This window comes from Stegostoma tigrinum, chromosome 6, assembly GCF_030684315.1.
Source record: "Stegostoma tigrinum isolate sSteTig4 chromosome 6, sSteTig4.hap1, whole genome shotgun sequence".
Taxonomy (NCBI): domain Eukaryota; kingdom Metazoa; phylum Chordata; class Chondrichthyes; order Orectolobiformes; family Stegostomatidae; genus Stegostoma; species Stegostoma tigrinum.
Genome location: NC_081359.1, coordinates 64978842 through 64992166, shown reverse-complemented (window position 1 = coordinate 64992166; position 13325 = coordinate 64978842). Strand labels below are relative to the sequence as shown.

The 13325-nt window shown below is 40.4% G+C and overlaps 1 protein-coding gene across 3 annotated transcripts in view; it reads left to right on the top strand.

The window, feature by feature from the left end:
• The window catches only part of uxs1 (UDP-glucuronate decarboxylase 1), a 63050-nt gene that overhangs the window by 17648 nt on the left and 32077 nt on the right, over window positions 1-13325 (top strand). For 2 of the 3 annotated variants that reach the window (XM_048533449.2, XM_048533450.2), the window contains exons 3-5: window positions 1589-1637; window positions 5264-5307; window positions 6112-6172. In XM_048533449.2, coding sequence (XP_048389406.1) covers window positions 1589-1637; window positions 5264-5307; window positions 6112-6172 — 154 coding nt within the window. Of the gene's footprint in view, window positions 1-1588; window positions 1735-5263; window positions 5308-6111; window positions 6173-13325 lie in introns of all 3 variants that reach the window. The other variant, XM_059646611.1, reaches the window with a different exon arrangement.

Genomic DNA, 13325 nt, shown 5'->3' with positions numbered 1-13325 from the left:
ATTTAAGAAGGACCTGAGGGGCAACTACCTCACGCAGAGAGCGGTGCATGTATGAAATGGGCTGTCTGAGTCAGTGATTGAGGCAGGTACAATTGCAACATTTAAAAAAAATTTGGATAGGGTACATGGATGGGAAGGGATTAGAGGACTGTGGACCAAATTCGGGCAATTGGAGCTTGCTGAGTGGGTGCAGTGGTCAGTACAGACCAGTTTGGGCTGAAGGGCCTGTTTCCATGATGTATTACTCTATCTGATGATCACCCATTCCCTTCCTACCTGTGTAGTCCTCACCTACAATGTGAGCACCTCACTAAGTATGCTATCCATCACATTCACAGCAATCTCAGATGCTCCACAGTGAATCCACCTACAACCGTTGCTCAAAAAGCTGTTAGCTAGTAGCTGCAGCTGAACACTTCTTGCACAAGCAGTCATCCAGGATATTGGAAGCATCCCTTATTTCCCACATTGCGTAAGGGTGCATCAATGTTTTGAGGTTGCCTGACATGACTTCTCTAAGTTGAGATTTACTCCCTTTAAGAGAATTTAATTAAACTAGGGACCTTCTTTGATTTCAGATACTTCTATTATAATCAAAAATGCCTATCTTTTATTGCTAGTTCTGTTGGGAACATGTCATTTTCTGAACTGCCCAGACCAAGAACCACACTCAGTCTTTTAGTTTCATCTACTCACTGTCTCACCTAACACCCTGTTTTCAGCCAACTCCAAAGGAGTCTCATTTTGCCAAGCAGTACTGATGTTGCCTCCTTTTTATACGCCCTGAAAACATTGCTTTTGAACGGGATCAAACCAGTTACTCAGTTAACCAGCTTCACCTGAGGGTGAATCAGCTGTCTCTTGTTTCAGAAATATAACTAAAACTATACTCAATCAAACAGAGCAGCTTTTAGTTACTAGATTAATGAATGAATTTAGCTTGAAAGTAACCCCTGAAATTGTTTAATTACCACTTAGCCTTAAAACTCCCCATTTTTACCCAACTCCAAGTCACATTTGTTAGCTAAGCAGTATTCACAGTATAGCCTCAGACAAGTAAGACATGTTGGACTTGATGCAAAGTCAGTGGGACTATGTTTTTGAAGAGGTCCTGCAACTACTGTAGTACAAGCATGGTGCGCCAAGTGGCCTCCTTCTGCATTATAACAATTTTATGTCATACAATTCTAGTCAGCCTGTTTTGAGGTGTTATTAAACACCTCTGGAGCAGGCAGGACCTCAACCCAGGCCTTCTGGTTCAGGAGTCGGGATACTACCACTGCTACAAGAGGACCCCAACAATTCTGTAATTGTGATGCTAAATTAATGCGCTTGAGTTAACTGCTGATTTAATTCCAGCTCGAAACACCCCAGTTTTAGCATCAAATCTATTTTTCTTTTACATGAAAATAACAGTATGTGTACCTTGAAATTACAGTTGGTTATCAGTTGCTAAAACCTGTTGAGGGAGAATTTTTATTTCAGTAGCATCTTTTAATTTTGGGGAACAAGTGCAATAACATTCAATTAAATAATCAGTGTTGAGTTGAAAGATGTAATCACGTGTTTTCTATTTGTTTTTGCACAGGTCATTGCAAGAAGAAGGAGAGCAAAAAATTGAGAGGAAAATAGAGGAGGTTTGACTATTGTTTTTTTTCAAAAGTCCTTCATTGTTCTCTTTGAAGTGATAAGGGGAAGAAATATTATTCAGTTCAATACTGTAATGATCAAAGAGTGAGTGGTAATTAGTCTTCTGAATCTTTGAATTTTCTAAGGGTTCCGTTAAAGAGTGTCTTTACAATGTGACTAATGTAGCAAGGTATTGTCCAACCAGTTTCCTCAAAAGGCTTAGGCTGGATCCACCCAGTATGAAACTGGTTGTACATAGATGTAGACTAGGTAGGACTGACAGGTTTTTAATTCCAGCAATAGTATTTGCGAACCAGTTGTGCCTCTCTGACAATCTAGAAGCCTGAAAGACCTTTTTCTTTTTCATTGAACACAGAACTTGTTGCAGTAGAATTTGAACTTGAGACATTTATTAATCCAATAGCATAGTCACAACAGAGTACTATCTGAATTTATTTTCTTAAAATTTGTTTTCTTGCAAGCTGCGCTGCAGTTCTGCTTTTGGGTTACAAATATATTGCACCAAGAAAATATTTTAGGTTTATAAACTATGGTCATAAAGTAATATTTTTGATCACCTTATTCTCATAAGAGACCATAATTGAAGTTGTACCCTTAATCTGTAAATTTCTGAAGCAGATGGGACATAAACTGGCCCCCTTGGCTCAAAGGCAGGGACACCATCACTGTGCCACGAGATCTTTTATGAATGTAAAGCATGTTTGTGTAAACATAATTAATTAATTATTTTCCCCATATGAGTTGGTGAATTCTCTGTTAGCATTTACACCATTTAGAAATTGATTGCGTGTACTCAGAATTAGTGTCTGGGCAGGTCTGGATAATTGGTTCTGTGTATTGACACGATCTTAACTTTTCAAATGCAGAATCCTTGAGGTGGCCATTCTTATTTTACTTATTTTCATTCGTGTCCCTGTTTGTTGCTGTATGGTGCTCTCTAGGAGACCCTTTACCTGTCCATCCAACCTGTTGCTTATTCCCCTAATCATCTATACTGCCCCTATTCTTTAACATGTCCTGACTTGCACATTATAGTTCAAATCTGAAGTTTCAACTAGCTTATTGGAGAACTCCCTATGTGCCTCTCCCATAACTTTGGGTAAATTTTTACTGTTTGAATTTCAAGATAATGCAGTATTAATTTCAAGTTACAAACGTTTTCAGTCCTGATTCCTTCAGAACTTCTGAGTTAGTCAAAAGTGCAGCTTCGGAATGAATGCAAAATTGGACCAGGTTTGGTATGGGATTTACAAAAACAAGAGCAAAATAACTCCACAATGGTCGGTATCTTATCACCAAGTCGCACTTACATGAAGAGTATGTGCAATCCATATGGGAGAAACATCTAAGGGCTATGTCCATGTTCTCTAAGTGCTGCTTATAGGTCTTCTCTATTATTATCACATCATCTAGATAGATGGGGACCTGAGGTAGACCTTGTAAAAGATTCTTCATCCACTGAAAAGTTACATAGACTGATGATACCCCAATTTGGCGGTCTTGGATATTGGTACAAACCCTTGTGGGTATTAATTGTAGCATACTTCTGGAAATCCTCATCTAATCACAAGTGCAAATATGCATGGCTCAGGTCCAGCTTTGTGAAGGACAGCTTCTCTGCCAGCTTTGGATATAAATCCTCTGTGGGAGGGATTGGGTATTTTTCTAGCTGTGACAAATGGTTTATTGTTTGTTTAAAATCCCCACAAAGGCAAACTGACCCATCGGGCTTCACAATTGGTACTACTGGTGCTGTCCATTCTGCAGAATGTACTGGTTTGATGATTCCTTTGCTTTCCAACCTTCTGACTTCTGCCTGCACCTTCGTCCATAAGGCAAATGGCACTGCATGGCCCTTCCAAAATTATGGAATTGCTTCCTGGTCAACATAAAAGGTGGTCTTGGCTCCTTTGACAGTCTAGTCGGGGTCTTGCACAAACTTCGGGTTTGGAGTCCAGACTGAATTTTATTAAAGATTGATTCTGCAATCATTGAAATGGTTGTGCTGGGTATACAACCTCCAGTAGAACTAGGTGACCATTTGACCATATGTTTTGATTGCTTAGCAACATCTAAATCAGAACCAATCCAACTGTTCCAAACCAGATGTAGGTGGACTTTCCAGGGTGTGCACTCTCCTGGACACTGGCCTATGAGTTCTCTTACTCAGTTTAGGTCTGGTGAGACTCTTGCTGTCTCTAGTCCACACACCAGCAGCAACCATGGCTTGCTGGCCTGGATCCTTAAGAAAATGTTAACTCTTTGGCTGAGGGTGGGCTTTGTTTTGGGGTTTTGCTGTGGGATGACCTAGAGACCCTCTGTTCAGGATATGTCCTGAGTGAGGCAGTGCAATTCCCTTCACTGAAGTGGTGTTCTCCAAGTTCATTCGGACAAGTGAGGGTTTCCACTTTCATCAGAGCACCCTGCAACTCAGATGCTCCACTTGCTGCATTTTCCAATGGTAATCCCAATTGTAGTGCCTGTTTGAAGTTCAGTTGGGCTTCAGCTAGTAACCACTTTTGCCTGGTCGCATCACTAATCCCACATACCAAATGATCTCTCGACATTTTGTTTAGGGTTAAACCAAAGTTGCCTCTTCCAGTCATCTTAACCTAGTCAAAAGTCCTGATGCAGATTGCCTTGGTTCTTGAATTGCTGAGTAAAACTGATAATTCCTCAGAATTAGAGGAGGCTTGGCGTTGTAATATTCCTCGATTAAATCTGTCAATCCTTGAAAGATTTTCATATTTGGTATCTCAGCGAAAGTTAGGCTCCATTAAAGCCAAAAGAAAAGCTGCAGGTCAACAAGTTGTCAGGAGATTACTTGTTTTTCATCTGCCCCAATATCATTTACCTAGGGGCAAAAATCACACATTCTTTCCACAGACAGCGCCCAGTCTTTGACTGCAGGATTAAACGAGTCAAGCTTCCCAAACAATGGCATGCCAGATGTGCTTACAGCATCTCAAAGACAGCTGTTGCAAACAAATTTCTTCAGGACTGTGCTTTTCTCTCATTGCCACTGAAATAACTCTACAGAAGCTGGTATCCTGAAATCAAGTCTCCCTTTATTTTACACCTGAAGAGTCCTTGATGCTGATCCAGCTCCCTGAACCAGCTCTGAGTGAACAGAGCCTCTGATGTAAACAGGAATATGTGTCAACCAAGGCTCCTTGATTGGGCCAGGTTAGCAGCCTGCAGACCTCGTTACATTCAGTACAAAGAGAAAACCTAGAATGCAAATCTCAGCAGATACTTCCAAATGATTTTGAAAATATAAGCTGATGGAAAGAGCATTATGCAAAATGTTTTTCTTATTTTTTCAATTCCTTGTCTAAACAATGGGGACAGGCTTTCTGTGTTGTAAATAATAAATAATAATAAAATTGTTTTCTGTAGATGAGTTTTCAGGTACATATAGATGCATAGAGAAATACTCTCACTGTTTTGAAACATTGCAAACTTTAACCCTCGTGGCCTTTTAAAATTTTTGCTTTGTCAAATGTATAGCAAGTTGAGCATGACAATTTTAGAAGGAAAAATTACAATCTTTAACAACTTGGGAGAGAATGCATAATTTGAAGGCAGATTTTGACGTGTTTCCATTTTCCAGGCTTTAGCACCCTTGAAAGAGAAAATTAAAGAAATAGAAACAAGGTAAAGATTGCTTTTGTTTGTCTGTATTAATCTTTGATCGTGTAAGTGACAAGTAGAGAAATGGTTGCAGGTTTCTGCTGTGCGTAAACTTGGTCGTGAAATTAGGTTGACTGATATTATTGTTTTATAAATTGTTGTAAATTCTGTGTAATGTGTGCATTTGAAAATTCAGTTTGCCGCATTCATTTTATTCCATATAGTGAAGCAGATCCATTTTATTTCAAAGGTGATGTTGACTGGAAATGGGAAGAATGACACAACTGATGTCATTGTTTTAGCTTTGCTGTTGTGACTGTGATTTGTTTTGATGCAAGTTTTGTTTCACTTTGCTCTCTCTAGTGTTAATGTTTAGTTTATAACTTCATGCCACTACAGAGTCTTTTATGTACGCTTTCCTTGAAACAAACATCGTTCCTCCACTTGCTGAATAGCCTTGACTGATTTCAGGACTTTGAGACATTTAAGTTTAAGAACTGTATTTAGATTAGCAATTTGTTGAACAAATTTACTTCTGTTGAACTTTATTACAGAAATACTTTTGTTTGATATAAGCAGTTAATGTTCATACTAGAGGTGTAGTTAATAATATGGTGTGCATAAGTCATAAAATTCTATTTGTTTATCCACCTCCAATGTCTTTGTGTCTTTTTGTTGATAGTGATCTCTGTAGCTGGTGTGTTGAAGGGTACACTAAAGTACATTGCAAGAGAGAAGAGCCTGATGTAAATGCAGTGGTAAAGTGGAGGATTTGGAATTCTATGTTTTACTTAATGGATCATTTAGAATATTTCTTGTTTCCAACAGCATATCTCAAAAGTATCCTCCAGTAAAATTTCTGTCTGAAAAGGATCGCAAGAGAATTCTGGTATGTCTTTCTTGGCTTCCTGTTGGTCCATCCAAACAGCTGTATAGTGAACTGTTTTTTTACGTAGAAATATTTCAGGCCTTTTTAATTTCAGCTTTTTTTTGTTAGCTCATTAACTAGGAGCGGAGGTAGAGGTGTAAATTTTACAGCGAGCAGTTTTAGTGACCCGGTTTGAATGCTAAATTTAGCATATTTTCCATAATTCAGAATTCTGTTTTGAGTTGGCCAAGAGCTGACGAATGAGTTTGTCAGGCTAGACCAACTGTGCGAAGCATACATTGATGCAATGGTGTCACTGGACCTAGGCCAAATATCAGGCTGTGTTAGATTTAATAATAATAATAGGAACATGTTTAGGCAGATTTCTACAGTTAACGAAGAATTGCTAGTCTTTTTTTAACAAATAAAACTTAAACAAATATGCAAAGACTATTGACAGAATGAGATTACAATGTTCAAAAGTAGTTGACTTGTATTCCAGCATCCCCAACTAAGCATGAGGTAAATTTGAGGAACAGACAAGCTGTGGTCAAACAGCAGACAAAATATATCAAACAGAAATTGTGACTGCAACAGGTCCCACTGGTTTTTGAGCAAGTTACCCCCCATGCCTTCTGAAACCAATATTGGTGTACTTTGCATTACAATGGCTTTTCAGCAGCACAGCTCAACAGTTCTTCTTTACACGGAGCTTACTTCTGTCATCTGTCATCTTCTCCAACTACCTGTTACCTGGAATATACTCCTCAGTGACTACTGAATTGTTTTGAGTCACCTATTGAAGGCAAGCTGGATCCAGCTATACTGCTATAACCAATATTTGGAACAGTCAGAGGTAGCAAACGTAGCATTGACTTGGAACTGCCTGTTCCCTGATTATTCAGAGACTTGACTCACAGCACAAAAATACACCACGTAATTGCTTTAGAAACAGTTCAGATTTTTTTCTTGAGCTGAAGGACTTCTGTAATGCAGAAAGTTTGAATAGGTTAGACCTGTATACATTGGAGTTTAGAAGATTGAGGCGTAAGCTAATGGAATTGGCTAGCCTTAAGAAGACAGAGTGGTGGTTGATGGGAAATGCTCATCCTGGAGTTCAGTTACTAGTGGAGTACTGCAGGCATCTCTGTTTTGCGGCCACTGCTGTTTGTCATTTTTATAAATGGCCTGGATGACGGCGTAGAAGGATGGTTTAGTAAATCTGGGGATGACACTAAAGTCGGTGCAGTTGTGGATAGTGCGGAAGGATGTTGCAGGCTACAGAGGGACATACATATGCTGCAGAGCTGGGCTGAGAAGTGGCAAACGGAGGTTAATGCGGAAAAGTGTGAGGTGATTCACTTTGGAAGGAGTAACGGGAATGGAGTGTACTGAGCTAACGGTAAGATTCTTGGTGGTGTGGACGAGCAGAGAGATCTCTATGCCCATGTGCATAGATCCCTGAAAGTTGCCACCCAGGTTGATAGGGTTCTCAAGTAGGCGTATGGTGTGTTAGGTTTTATTGGTAGAGGGATTGAGTTTCGGGGTCATGTTGCAGCTGTACAAAACTCTGGTGCGGCCGCACTTGGAGTATTGCATACAGTTCTGGTCGCCGCATTATAGGAAGAATGTGGAAGCATTGGGAAGGGTGCAGAGGAGATTTACCAGGATGTTGCCTGGTATGGAGGGAAGGTCTTACGAGGAAAGGCTGAGGGTCTTGAGGCTGTTTTCATTTGAGAAGAAGAGGTTAGGGGGTGACTCAATAGAGACACACAAGATGATCAAAGGATTAGATAGAGTGGACAGTGAGAGCCTTTTTCCATGGATGGTGATGGCTAGCATGAGGGGATACAGCTTTAAATTGAGGGGTGATAGATATAGGACAGATGTCAGAGGTAGGTTCTTTACTACTACTCGGAGAGTAGTAAGGGCATGGAATGCCCTGCCTGCAACAGTAGTAGACTCACCAAATTTAAGGGCATTTAAATGGTCGTCGGATAAACATATTGATGATAATGGAATAGTGTAGGTTAGATGGGCATCGGATTGGTTTCGCAGGTCAGCACAACATAGAGGGCCGAAGGGCCTGTACTGCACTGTTATGTTCAATGAAACATACAGGATCTTGACGGGACTGGATAGGATGGATGTTGGACAGTTGCTGAGGCTCCTTCATTGCTACCTTCAGTGTCCCTGTCCATGCCTTGCTCGCAGTCTCTCTCACCTTACCAAGGAACAGATCAGAAGTATGTAGGCTAATGGGTGTGGCAGTCTCCTGGAAAGAGGTGACCAGGAAACCCTGCACCTCTATGCATCCAATATTCGAAATCCATTTTACATGGTAGTGGTCATGGGTTTGCAGGATGCTGTCTGAGTAGCTTTGGTGAATTTCTGCAGTGCATCCTATAGCTGGTGTACAGTGCTGCTTCTCTGTTGGTGTTGGAGGGAGTGATTGCTTGTGGATAAGATACCAATGAAGTGAGCTGTTGTCCCGAATTTTTGGTGTGGCACTCACCCAGGCAATTGGGTTGCATTCCATCTGCTCCTGACCTGTGCATTATAGATGGTGGACAGACACTGGGGAGTCCTGATATACACTGCAGGAGTCAGACCTGCTCTTGTAGCCACAATATTTGTATGATTAGTCTGAGGCAGTGGTAGCCCCCAGAATTTTGATGGTGGCTGATTCGACAGTGATAATCCCAGTGAAAGCCAAGGGATGATAGCTAGATTCTCTTCTGTTTTAGTCGATGGTAACCTGGCAATTGTTATTTATTACTTTTCATCCCAAGCCTGGATGTTGTCCCTTTCTTGAAGCATTTCCATGTGGAGAGAGTTTTATTTCATGAATTAGAGGTTAGATTAGAACTGTTGTCTGTCAGATATTTTAAATATTTTAAGCTGTTTAACATAATACTTGCATCTCAGCAGTAGCAGATTACCACGCAGGATGAAAGGAATAAAATCTTAAAACTCTCCCAACAATTGCCTATCTATGACTAATTGATAAGTTTGAACAGTCACCAGCTGCTTAAAAACTGAAGAAAGTAACACCTCCACACTGCAATTCCCACTTGTACGAAATTACCAAGTTTGCACTTATTCCTCACGGAACCTGGCTCTGGGACCACATTAAACAAAAATCTGCAGCCGTAGGCAACTTATCCCATGGTGCTCTACAGGGCGATGCCTTAATAATTGTTACAGTCGCTTCAGACATCTTCGTTGTACAAGATCATAATCTTCGTATTTCGCAGTTGGTTCTGAATTCTCCTTCCAGCAAAGGACAGGTTCATGCAGATGGTGTAGCAATGCTGGTTTCTTCGGTTGACTAGTTTATATGGTGTAGCATTTAGCATGTTTTGCCAAGGGAAAACAAGTTAATAACTTTGCTAATTTCCTCCATGATGGATTTAATATCCGGCTGTATCTTGACATGCAAACTTTACAGTAGCTGCACTTCCTTGGAAACTATTTTCTCCACAGACCTTATAAAAGATAGAGATCGACCTATTTTCCAACTCCCAACTTTCCAACTTTTTAGTCAGTGATGACCTTTCCCTTTATTTTCTTTAAATGGACCTGTTGTCTTTACTGATGAATCTGTTGCTTTCTTTGATCATATTGACCATGCTTCTAGCATTGTCTGTTGAAAGATGTCTGGATATGCTGACAAAATTGTAACTACTGATTGCTACAGCATCTAGCATTTACAATATTATTTACACTAATGTGAATACAACATTTACACTGGATTTTACTTTGAACAGCTCTAAGTACAATCAGAATCCTTTTGCCTGGATTTTCCTTCTAATTTGAAAGTGGATTGCTTGGATTCAATGTCAGTTTCAATCTCAGCAATGTTCGCTTCAAACTAGTGGCTGTTTATTTGCACCTATCTTTTATTGTGTGGTATTGTAAATGTCTTGAGGTACACTGCAGTTATAATTTTACAGCTTATCGTCTTACATCATTAATAAGAATAGTTTTATTTTGAAGTTTTCTTACTTCCTGTCTACATCTAGTCAGTTGAATTAGTCTGTATTCTACCCACCTCTTTAATATTACCTCTTGGTTATTATCTTACTTCTCTCTTTACCCCACTCCTCAATGTTTATTATTCCAGGCTATTGGTAATTATTGCCACAGTAGTTAGCTGATGTCCAGTTTGATGCTGATTTGTGTATCTTCCCACTCCAAATTTAAAATAGATATTATAGTCACTATTTTCCAAGATGCTTACGTGTAACAATTTTGTTACTGTTTGAACCTTCGTAAAACCTCGTTACAGATGTACACAGTCCCTCTAATATAGTTCACTGCTTTTTTTTTCGTATTCTCAATGTCTTTAAAGTTGATAACATAGATTGAGTACTGTGAATAAATCAGTTTTTACTCTCTATTTCTTTCTACATCTTTACTATTTAAGCTAATGGCACTAATGCATTCAGCTTGGGAGACTTCGATATGCAAGTAGACTAGGAAAATCCGGTTGTTTGCAGATCCCAAGTAAAGGAATTCATGGAATGTCTACAGAATTTTTTTTTGGAGCAATTTGTGTAGAGTCCACTCAGGAACAGGCAATTCTGAATTTTTGTGTAATGAGGCATACTTGAATACCGAGTTGAAGATGAGGGAACCCCTAGGGACAAGGGCCATGACATGATAGAATTCACCCTACAGTTTGAGAGGGAGCAGCTTAAATCAGATGTAATAGTATTACAGTTGAGTAAAGGCAACTGCAAATTCACAAAGGGAGGAGTTGATTAGAACAGAAGCCCAGCAGAGAAGACAATGGAGCAGGAAAGACAGGAGTTTCAGGGACTAAATTAATTGAGGCACAGCATAAATTTATACCAAGGAAGAAGAAGCATACAGGGGAAGGACAAGGCAACTGAACTGACAAGAGAAATCAGGAACGGCATAAAAGCAAAAGCAAAAACATACAATGTGGTGAGGATTAGTAGGAAGCCAAAGGATTGGGAACCCTTTTAAAAATCTGTAAAGGATAACTTGCAGGGGAAAAAAAAAATCAGTAAGGGGAAGAAGATGAAAAATGAGGCTAATTAATATGAATGATTGCAAGAGTTGAGTTATTTAAAAAGGTAAGAGTGAGGCAAGAATTTGACGGTGGACCGTTGGAAAATGAGGTTGGAGATGGTAGTAATCGGGAACAAGGAAATGAACAGGTAATTTGCAGATAACATGGTGTGGAGCTGGATGAACACAGCAGGCCAAGCAGCATCAAAGAAGCAGGAAAGCTGACGTTTCCGATCTGGACCCCCCCCTTCAGATGCTGTTCAGACCCTCTGATGCTGTTTGGCCTGCTGTGTTCATCCAGCTCTACATCTTTCTATAGAACATAGAACATTACAGCACGGTACAGGCCCTTTGGCCCTTGATGTTGTGCTGACCTGTCATATCGATCTCAAGCCCATCTAACCTACACTATTCCATGTATGCCCATATGCTTATCCTTATCTAGGATTCTGCAGCATCGGCAGCTCCTACTATCTCTGTTCAGGTAATTTGCATTTGCATCTGCCTTCACAGTGGAAAATGCCAATGGCATTCCCAAAATTCAAGAGTCAGGTGGCAGAGATGAGTTTGGCAGTGAGGAGATGATGCTTGGGAAGCTGAAAGTTCTGTAGATAGATAAATTACTTGGAGCAAGTGGGCTACAGCCCAGAGTTCTAAAGGAGGTAGCTGAGGTGGGTTTGGAGGCATTGGTAATGATCTTTCAGGAATCACAAATCAGGGTTGCAAAGGATATGAATATAGCAATGCAGCATCCCTGTTTAAGAAAGGAGGTAAGTGGAAGTTATAGGCTGGTTAGCCTGACCTCTGTCGTTGGTAAGATTTTAGAATCCATTAATAAGGATAAGATTGCAGAAAACCTCGAAGTGCATGGTTAAAAAAAGGTCTGAGTCTTCATTAGAGTATACGAGTAAGATCTTAAATGAGTACTTTGAGTCAGTATTGGCCCAGGAGAAGGATATGGAGGGTAGTTGGATTTGCGTGGAGCAAACAAATACGCTGCGGCATTTCGAGATCAAGAAAGAAGTGGTGTTGGATCTCTTGAAGAGCATTAAGGTGGATAAGTCCACAGGGCCTGATGGAATCTATGCAAGGTTATTAAGAGAGGGGATTGGCAGGCTCTTAACTAAGATCTTTGTTAGCCATTGGAGAGGTTCTGGACGAATGGCGAATAGCTAATGTTATTTCTCTGTTCTAGAAGGGAAATAGGGACAATCCAGGAAATCTTAGACTGGTGAGTCTCACATCGGTGATTGGGAACCTATTGGAGACAGTTTTTAGGGATAGGATTTACACGCATTTGGAAAATGTGACGTAATTCAGGACAGTTAGCATGGCTTTGTGTAGGACAGGTCTTGTCTTACTAACTTGATTGAATTTTTCAAGGAGGTGATGAAGGTGATTGAGGGTAGAGCAGTGGATGCTGCCTACGTAGATTTTAATAAGGTTTTTAACAAGGTCCCTCATAGGCTCCCGCAGAAGATTAAGATGCATGGGATCCATGGTGATTTGGCCATGTGAATTCAGAATTGGCTTGCCGGTAGAGGACAGAGGGTAATGGTGGCAGGGTGTTTTTTTTTTTCAGGCTGGAGTGGTGTTGTGCAGGGTCCATAATGGGGCTGCCTCTGTTTGCGATTTATATATAAATGACTTGGATGAAAATGTAGATGGGTAGGTTAGTAAGTTTGCAGTTGATACGAAGACTGGTGGAGTTGTGGATAGTGTAGAAGGTTGCCAAAGGACAGAGTAGGATATACATCAGTTGCAGATATGGGCTGAGAAGTGGCAGATAAGAGTTTAATCTGTGCAAGTCTTAGATACTGTGCTGTGGGAGATCAAATGATAAGGAAAAGTATACAGTTAATGGCTGGACCCTGAAGAGCATTGTTATACAGCGGGGTCTCGGGGTTCAAGTCAATAGTTTCCAGAAAATGGCCATGCAAGTCGATAGATTGATAAAGAAGGTTATGACATGCTCACCTTTATTGACGGGGAATTGAGTACAAGAGTCAGGATGTTATGTTGCCGCTTAAGACCTTGGTTAGGTCGCACTTTAGAGTATTGCATTCAATTCTGGTTGCCGCATTACAAGAAGGATGTAGAGGCTTTGGAGAGGGTGCCAGAGAGGTTTACCAGG